Source organism: Bubalus bubalis, chromosome 6 (genome assembly GCF_019923935.1).
Source record: "Bubalus bubalis isolate 160015118507 breed Murrah chromosome 6, NDDB_SH_1, whole genome shotgun sequence".
Classification (NCBI taxonomy): domain Eukaryota; kingdom Metazoa; phylum Chordata; class Mammalia; order Artiodactyla; family Bovidae; genus Bubalus; species Bubalus bubalis.
The window spans coordinates 93,408,156-93,417,865 of NC_059162.1; the positions used below are offsets into that span (position 1 = coordinate 93,408,156).

Consider the following 9,710-nt stretch of genomic DNA (forward strand, 5'->3'; position numbering starts at 1 on the left):
TCGGACATGACTGAGCGACTGATCTGATCTGAGATGAGTGCAATTGTGCAGTAGTTTGAGCATTCTTTGGCATTGCCTTTCTTTGGGATTGGAATGAAAACTGACCTTTTCCAGTCCTGTGGCCATTGCTGAGTTTTCCAAATGTGCTGACATATTGAGTGCAGTACTTTCACAGCATCATCTTTCAGGATTTGAAATAGCTCAACTGGAATTCCATCACCTCCACTAGCTTTATTCATAGTGATGCTTCCTAAGGGCCACTTGATTTCATATTCCAGGATGTCTGGCTCTAGCTGAGTGACCACACCATTGTGATTATCTGGGTCGTGCAGGTCTTTTTTGTACAGTTCTTCTGTGTATTCTTGGCACCTCTTCTTAATATCTTCTGCTTCTGTTAGGTCCATACCATTTCTGTCCTTTATTGAGCCCATCTTTGCATGAAATGTTCCCTTGGTATCTTTAATTTTCTTGAAGAGATCTCTAGTCTTTCCCATTCTATTGTTTTCCTCTATTTATTTGCATTGATCACTGAGGAAGGCTTTCTTATCTCTCCTTGCTATTCTTTGGAAATCTGCATTTAAATGGGTATATCTTTCCTTTTCTCCTTTGCTTTTTGCTTCTCTTCTTTTCACAGCTATTTGTAAGGCCTCCTGAGACAGCCATTTTGCTTGTTTTGTATTTCTTTTTCTTGGGGATGGTCTTGATCCCTGTCTCCTGTACAATGTCACAAACCTCTGTCCATAGTTCATCAGGCACTCTATCAGATCTAGTACCTTAAATCTATTTCTCACTTCCACTGTATAATCATAAGGGATTTGATTTATGTCATACTTGAATGGTCTAGTGGTTTCCCCCACTTTCTTTGATTTAAGCATGAATTTGGCAATAAGTAGTTCATGATCTGAGCGGGTTATGAGAGTCATTTAGACTTAGACATTTGTGGAGCAGGTCAAGCCAGGGCTTGGGACCAGACAGGCCTGAGTTTTCATCCTAGTTCTGACACTTCTTCTCACTAAGGTAATCTAAGAGAGTAACTTAACCTCTTACAAGTTTCCTCATCTGTAAAATGGAGAGATGTGGCAGAACTGTGATTGTGTAAATGCAACTAGCCCTAAAATGGTGTGAAGTAATGTTCTTTTACCACCAGACACATCCACAACTGAGCATTGTTACCACTTTGGCCCATCTCTCTTTCTGGAGCTATTTCTCCACTCTTCCCCAGTAGTATATTGGATACCTACTGACCTGGGGGGCTCATCTTCTGGTGTCATATCTTTTTAGCTTTTCATACTGTTCATGGGGTTCTCCAGGAAAGAATGCTGGGGTGGTTTGCCATTCTTTGCTTCAGTGGACCACATTTTGTCAGAACTGTCCATCCTGACCTGTCCGTTTTATGGATGTCGATGTGGTTATGTCTGGTGGTGAAAGTAAAGTCCTGTGTTGTAAAGAACAATACTGCAAAGGAACCTGGAATGTTAGGTCCATGAATCAAAGTCAATTTGATGTGGTCAAACAGGAGATGGCAAGAGTGAATATTGACATTTTAGTAATCAGTGGACTAAAATGGGTGGAAATGGATGAATTCAATTCAGATGACCATTATATCTACTACTGTGGGCAAGAAGCTCTTAGAGGAAATGGAGTGTCTCTCATAGTCAACAAAAGAGTCTTAAATGAAGTACTTGGGTGCAATCTCAGAAATGACAGAATGACCTCGGTTTGTTTTCAAGGCAAACCATTCGACACCATAGTAATCCAAGTCTATGCTCCAACCAGAGAAGGCAATGGCACCCCACTCCAGTACTCTTGCCTGGAAAATCCCATGGACGGAGGAGCCTGGTAGGCTTCAGTCCATGAGGTCACTCAGAGTCGGACACGACTCAGCAACTTCACTTTCACTTTTCACTTTCATGCACTGGAGAAGGAAATGGCAACCCACTCCAGTGTTCTTGCCTGGAGAATCCCAGGGACAGAGGAGCCTTGTAGGAGTCTGTCTATGGGGTCACACAGAGTCGGACACAACTGAAGCAACTTAGCAGCAGCATGCTCCAAACACTGATGCTGAAGAAGCTGAACAGTTCTATGAAGACCTACAAGACCTCTGGAACTAACACACAAAAAAATGTCCTTTTCATCATAGGGATTGGAATGCAAAAGTAGGAAGCCAATAAATACCTGGAGTAACAGGCAAGTTTGGCCTTGGAGAACAAAAATGAAGCAGAGTAAAGGCTAACAGAATATTCTCAAGAGAACACACTGGTCATAGCAAACACCCTCTTCCAACAACACAAGAGACAACTCTGCATATGGACATCACCAGATAGTCAATACTGAAATCAGATCAATTATATTCTTTGTAGTCAAAGATGGAGAAGCTCTATACAGTCAGCAAAAACAAGACCTGGAGCTTACCGTGACTCAGATCATCAGATTCTTATGGCAAATTTCAGACTTAAATTGAAGAAAATAAGGAAAACTACTAGGTCATTCAGGTATGACCTAAATCAAATCCCTTATAATTATACAGTAGAGGAAATGAATAGATTCAAGGCATTAGATCTGGTAGACAGAGTACCTGAAAACCTATGGATGGAGGTTCATAACACTGTACAGGAGTTGGTGACCAAAACCATCCCCAAGAAAAAGAAATGCAAGAATGCAAAGTGGTTGTCTGAGAAAGCCTTACAATAGCTGAGAAAAGAAGAGAAGCAAAAGGCAAAGGAGAAAGGGAAAGATATACCCAACTAAATACAGAGTTCCAGAGAACTGCAAGGAGAGATAAGAAAGCCTTCTTATGTGAATAATGAAAAGAAAGGAAAACAATAGAATGGGAAAGACTAGCGATTTCTTCAAGAAAACTGGAGAAGGGGAATGTTTCATGCAAAGATGGGCTCAACAGAGCACAGAAATGGCAAGGACTTAACAGAAGCAGAAGAGATTAAGAAGCAGTGGCAAGAATACACAGAAGAACTATATAGAAAAGGTCTTAATGACCAGGATAACCATGATGGTGTGATCACTCACCTAGAGCCAGACATCTTGAAGTGTGAAGTCAAGTGGGCCTTAGGAAGCATCACTACGAACAAAGCTAGTGGAGGTGATGGAATTCAAGATGAGATATTTCAAATCCTAAAAGATGATGTTGTGAAAGTGCTGCACTCAATATGTCAGAAAATTTGGGAAACTCAGCAGTGGCCACAGGACTGGAAAAGCTCAATTTTCATTCCAATCTCAAAGAAGGGCAATACCAAAAAATGTTCAAACTACCATATAATTGTACTCATTTCACTTGCTAGCAAGGTAGCGCTCAAAATCTTTCAAGCTAGGCTTTAGCAGTACTTGAACCGAGAACTTCCAGATGTAAAAGCTGGATTTAGAAAAGGCAGACAAACCAGAGATCAAATTGCAAACATCCACTGGGTCATAGAGAAAGCAAGAGAATTCCAGAAAAACATCTGCTTCATTGACTACACTGAAGCCTTTGACTATGTAGATCACAACAAACTGTGGAAAATGCTTCAAGAGATGGGAATACCAGACCACTGTCTCTTGAGAAACCTGTACGTGGGTCAAGAAGCAACAGTTAGAACAGGACATGGAAAAAAAGACTGCTTCAAAACTGGGAAAGGAGTACCTCAAGGCTGTATATTGTCACCCTGCTTATTTAACTTATATGCAGAATACATCATGCAAAATGCCAGGCTGGATGAATCACAACCTGGAATCAAGATTGCGGGAAGAAATATCAATAACTTGAGATATGACATCACCCTAATGACAGAAAGTGAGGAGAAACTAAAGAGCCTCCTGATGAGGGTGAAAGAGGGGAGTGAAAAACCTGGCTTAAGCTCCCTCCACCCCCGCCGCGGGTCCCAGCAGCACGGTTGGCGGGAGGAGCGGCAGCGGTCAGGCTACTCAGCTTCGCGAAGGCTCTCAGCGCGCCGCGGCCCTCAGGCACCCGGCTCTGGCCCGCCCCGTCGCCACGATGCCCAAGAGGAAGGTCAGTTCCGCCGAGGGGGCGGCGAAGGAGGAGCCCAAGAGGAGGTCGGCGAGGTTGTCAGCTAAACCGGCTCCTGCAAAAGTGGAAACGAAGCCAAACAAGGCGGCGGGAAAGGATAAATCTTCAGACAAAAAAGTGCAAACAAAAGGGAAAAGAGGAGCAAAGGGAAAACAGGCGGAAGTGGCCAACCAGGAGATTAAAGAAGACTTACCTGCAGAAAATGGAGAGACTAAAAACGAGGAGAGCCCAGCCTCTGATGAAGCAGAAGAGAAAGAAGCCAAGTCTGATTAATAACCACACACCGAGTCCTGTCAGTGGTCCCTGTTTCCCTTCTTGTACAATCCAGAGGAATATTTTTATCAACTATTTTGTAAATGCAAGTCTTTTAGTAGCTCTAGAAACATTTTTAAAAAGGAGGGAATCCCACCTCATCCCATTTTTTAAGTGTAAATGCTTTTTTTTTAAGAGGTGAAATCATTTGCTGATTGTTTGTTTTTTGGTACAACCAGAATATAGTGGGATATTGGATACGGGAGGCTTTGATTGTCTTGGGTGTCAGCTTAACATTCCATAGATGGGGGGTAGCTTTTATATCCTGTAACACAAAAGCATACTAAGTGGCAGTTTGGAGTCAGTTGTGCATTTAATGTCTTGAACACTTTAAATTACTTCTCTTCCCATATTGTTTTGGTAGAATTATTTCCTATAGCAAACCACTTTTTGATCTTGGCTCTCCTGGTCAGAATTTTGTGCACTATACTATAAAATCTTTGGTCGTGGTAGTCCACTTTTCCTAGTAACTTGGTTAATGTGCTGTGAACGATTGACAGTTTGGGTATGTAGTGTATATGATATTAAATTGTGAATCAGTGGGACTTATGATGTAACAACATATCAATATTTGAAGATATTGGTACTTGAGATCCTGTTAAGGAAAGTTTGCTCCAAATTTTAAGCTGGAAAGTCACTGGAATAACTGGTAAGAATCACAACTACATGATATTTTAGATTTCTGGTACATATGTTAAGAATTGTGTACAAATGGAAACATCTGTGTAGTGATCCTCAAAACAACCAATAAAATCTCAGTTATAAAAGAATTTTCATAAAAAAAAAAAAAAAACAAACCTGGCTTAAAACTCAACATTCAAAAATCTAAGATCATGGCATCTGGTCCCTTCACTTTATGGCAACCAGTTGGGGAAAAAGTGCAAACAGTGACAGATTTTATTTTCTTTGGCTCCAAAATCACTGCTGATGGTGACTGCAGGCATGAAATTAAAAGACGCTTGTTCTTTGGAAGGAAAGCTATGACAAACCTAGACAGCATACTAAAAAGCAGAGACATCACTTTGCCAACAAAGGTCTATATAGTCAAAGCTATGGTTTTTCCAGTGGTCATGTATGGATGTGAGAGTTGGACTATAAAGAAAGCTGAGTGCCAAAGAATTGATACTTTTGAACTGTGGTGTTGGAGAAGACTCTTGAGAGTTCCTTGGACTGTAAGGAGATCAAACTAGTCCATCCTAAAGGAAATCAGTCCTGAATATTCATTGGAAGGACTGATGCTGAAGCTGAGACTCCAATACTTTGGCCACCGGATGCGAAGAACTGACTCATTGGAAAAGACCCTAATGCTGGGAAAGATTGAAGGAGGGGGGAGAAGGGGATGACAGAGGATGAGATGGTTGGATGGCATCACCGACTCAATGGACATGAGTTTGAATAAACTCTGGGAGTTGGTGATAGACAGGGAGACCTGGCGTGCTGCAGTCCATGGGGTCACAAAGAGTCAGACACGACTGAGCAACTGAACTGAACTGAACTGATGGTTTTTCCAGTAGTCACATACAGATGTGAGAGTTGGACTATAAAGAAGGCTGAGCGCCAAAGAATTGATGCTTTTGAACTGTGGTGTTGGAGAAGACTCTTGAGAGTTCCTTGGACTACAAGGAGATCCAACTTGTCAATCCTAGAGGAAATCAGCCCTGAATATTCATTGGAAGGGCTGATGCTGAAGCTGAAACTCCATTACTTTGGCCACCTGATGTGAAGAGCCAGCTCATTGGAAAAGACACTGATGCTGGGAAAGACTGAGGGCAGGAGGAGAAGGGGGTGACAGAGTATGAAATGGTTAGATGGCATCCTCAACTCAGTGGACCTGAGGGAGATAGTGAAGGACACACTCAGGGAGATAGTGAAGGACAGGGAAGCCTGGTATGTTGTAGTCCATGAGGTCACAAAGAGTTGGACACGACTTCGCAACTGAACTGTGCCTAGCATAGCACCTGGCACAAAGAAAAAGCTATAACCAACGAACGAAAATATGGATAAACACAGAATATATGAATATAATTCTGCAAGCGAAAGCAGCCAAATGTGCAGGATTTGAAAACCTGGCCATCTGAAAATCCTTTGAAATTACAAACCGAGCTGTCTAGAAAAAGCAATGATATCTGTAATTGTTAGTGGCATATGCCAAGCTGATTTTACCTTGATCTTGATCTCATTTGGCCCTTGCCCTAGTCAGCATCATCATCCCCATCTGATAAGTGAAAAGACAGTGGCTCAGAGAGGGTTTAAGGCAGGCTGTCCTTTCACACCCAGAAGGCGTGCAGCCTCCAGTCACATACCTCCAAGGGACAGGAAGATCAAAGTCTACAGAGATGGCCCACCGCATTTTTGCTGATGCCTGTTTTCTAGAGCACTCAGGATCAAGTCCTGTTTTCTGGATGAGGCCTTTGGAGACCCAGAGAGACTGAGATCTATTGATCTATTGCCCTCTCAGCTCCACACTTAGGTTCCAGGAATGTCAGCACTGGTCTTATCATCTCCTTCTCTGAACAAGTGAGGAGACTGGGGTCCTGTGGGTGGGGGTTCACTGCAAATACACTGATCTGGCTTCTGCTGTGGCATTATGTCATTGTTTAATGATGAACTTGAAGGCAACTCTGAATCTCTGGTCATCTGCCTTCACTCAGAACTCACCACAGGACCTGACATGCTAAGTTCACAGGCAAGGGTGGCTGAAAGAATGATTAAATATGAGCAGGAACAAAAGGACTGAGGTTGGGCTGAGTCTTGGATTGAGTTGGAGAATAGCATCTACTGAAGTACTAAGGCTTGTGAGTGAGGTCTAGATAATGTTTGGAGTCAGGGTGGGGAAGGAGAGCTGAGGTGGGGTTGCAGGGAGGATGAAGGAGGAGATCAGGGCTGCTGATAGAGTAAGGGCTTGGATCAGTACTGGGGAGTGGGTAAGGTCAGGAATGAGGCTGGTGATGATATCAGGAAGGGGACCATGCTGGGCACACAGATAAAGGAGTTATCCTGTGAATGCTGCAGGATGGGAGTTTGCTGTTAGGGTGGGGGTTGTTGTGTAATTTGGGTTGAGGGTGGTGGATGAGGACATCTGGAGTGGGGATGAAATGAAGCTTTTCCAGGGTGAAGTTGGGGTAGGGTTCAAGGATGGATCTGAATAACGGTTGGGTTAAAATGGGGGAATGGAGCGGAGAAGCGGCTGCAGGGGGGATCTGGGTTGGTGAGAGCCTGAGGGGGTAAAGGCGGGTGGGGGTCGGTGCTGACTTTGGGGTGGGCACTGGATGAGGGCTGAGGGTTTAGCACACGGTTGGGCCGAAGATGGAGCAAGGGGGCTAGGACGGGAACGGGGTTCTAGGTGGGGTGAGGGCCAGGGCCGGTACCTGAGCCACCACATGTAGCTGTGCTCGTAGGGGAAGAAGCTGTGCGGGTCGTCGCAGCAGTACTTGTGGTCGCGGAAGCCGCAGCAGAAGACGGCGGCCGCCTCGCCCCCCGGCCGCGGGCAGCTGAAGCCACGCACCACCTCCTGCTCGGCGCTCACGTAGCTCGTGCAGGCGCCGCTCATCGCGACCCGCGCGCGGCCCGCCGCCACCCCGGGTCCCCAGACGGACTGACGGACAGAGACAGCAATGAGCCCGAGAAAGAGACACACAGAGAGGCAGAGATAAACAGAGAGATAGAAACTGACACAGAGACGGAGAGGAACACAGATGGGCGCAGACAGAGCGGTGAGAGACCTAGAGCCCCCGAGACTCTCGAGAGGATCGAGAGGCAATCGGGTGCGCGGACAGGTCTTGCCAAGAGAGGGGACGGAGGAGGGAGAGGGAGGAAGGAAGGAGGAGGGCCGAGGAGCGGTGGGAGTGGAGAGGGGCGGGAAGGCGGGCGGGGGATCGCGCCCGAGCGCGGGGCGGGGGGCGACTCGCGGAGCCGGAAGGAGGGAGCCGCCTCTCGTCTCTGCCCGCGGCTCCCACCAGCCCCACTCCGTTCCCGGTGGACGCACTCGGGCGCTGGGTGCTCAGAGAGACAGCCCATGTCCAGGGTGGCAAAGCGGGAATCGAAGTCACCGGCTTGGATTCCATACCTGTGCTGAGCACCATCCATTGTGCTAGGTACGCACAGTGCGGGTCACTGGGAATCCCCGGGCAGTTACAGGCTGGTGTAGGACACGGACGAGGGACCTGTTATCGACCCCACAGTAGGGTCAGTACAGGTATGATTAATACACGATCTCGCTTAACCTTCACAATAACCCAGAGAACCAGGGATTTTCAAACCTATTTTATAAATGAGAGCTAAGGGTCAGATGAAAGTCATTTTCCTGAGCTCTTAAACCCATGGGATTTTAACCTGGGTCTTTCTTGTTCCCAAGCCCTTGATCTTTCTGGGGTTCCCACAGCGCCTCTTTTTCAGTGACTTTTACATGTTGTCATCCTTCCTTGCCTGCAACTTCCTTTCCCTGAGCAGCTAGCTCATGCACTGACGTGTTCACACTCCCCTGATCAAACACTCTCTCTCCCACACTGGCCTAGGGTAAGGGATCTAGTGGATGTTCAGATGGTAACTCCACCTACCCAAGAGCAAAGCCAATAAGGCCTGACCATTCTCATAACTTTTCCAGATCACAAGGTTAGTGTTCTTATTAGTATCAGAAGAAGCTCCTTCCTACAGTCTGAAGGAGCTGTAGGAAGCCTTTGCAGATTATCTGTCTGTCCGGTCAGGGTACACTGGGGAGACCCAGGCTCTAAGTTAAGGTGTACATTTTGGCCCAGTTACACTGAACCAGGACTAGGGACTGTTGGACTTGAGTTGTCAATAATTCCTATTCAGTCAATCACAGAGTGCTTAGGCTGAAAAGGACCTGTGAATCATGTAATCAGTGGATGAGTTACAGCTAGCATTAAGAAAAAAAAATTAATGGAATAGAAAAAGTATAGTGCAAATAGTAAAGCTAAGTATTCTTTCATAAAATGTTTCAGTTACATATGTCTGTATGTATTGTGGTCCAGATCACAATGTAAAAAGGATTTCTTATTTTGAGTCAGGTCAAAAAGGTTTGAAAGCCACTGAATCTGACACCTTCCATTGTTCTGATGAGCAGGGACTGGTACACGATTACAAAATCTTTAGCTCTCCTGATTTCTTACAGCAGTGGGGAGAGTAGGAAATAGCTGATGTGATGCCTTGGGAGTCCCCAGTTCCTCTATCTCTTGCTTTCAATGTGAATGGGATAAATAATGGGCATCAGGGGATCTCAAGCCCTAGCTCTACTCCTTCTCTGCTTTTTTCCTCTCTGTGCTTCAGGTTCTGTTTCTTCATCCAGGCCAGCTCCTCAGATGCTGATGTGTACCATGCCCTTGACCTGGGCACTGGGCCCCCTGAGAGAGATCAGATCTGG

General features: G+C 45.4%; 2 protein-coding genes across 2 annotated transcripts in view; one reads left to right on the plus strand and one right to left on the minus strand.

The window, feature by feature from the left end:
• The window catches only part of SHISAL2A (shisa like 2A), a 32,112-nt gene extending 23,933 nt beyond the window's left edge, over positions 1–8,179 (minus strand). Inside the window, 1 exon segment of the mRNA XM_006063795.4 lies at positions 7,699–8,179. Within this exon segment, the coding sequence (XP_006063857.4) occupies positions 7,699–7,880 (182 nt within the window). The 5' untranslated portion in view covers positions 7,881–8,179.
• LOC102407677 (non-histone chromosomal protein HMG-14) lies at positions 3,902–4,483 on the plus strand. The gene has a single exon (XM_006063794.4). The coding sequence runs from the start codon at positions 3,986–3,988 to the stop codon at positions 4,289–4,291; it is 306 nt and encodes a 101-aa protein (XP_006063856.3). The 5' UTR covers positions 3,902–3,985; the 3' UTR covers positions 4,292–4,483.
• Positions 8,180–9,710: the final 1,531 nt, after the last annotated feature.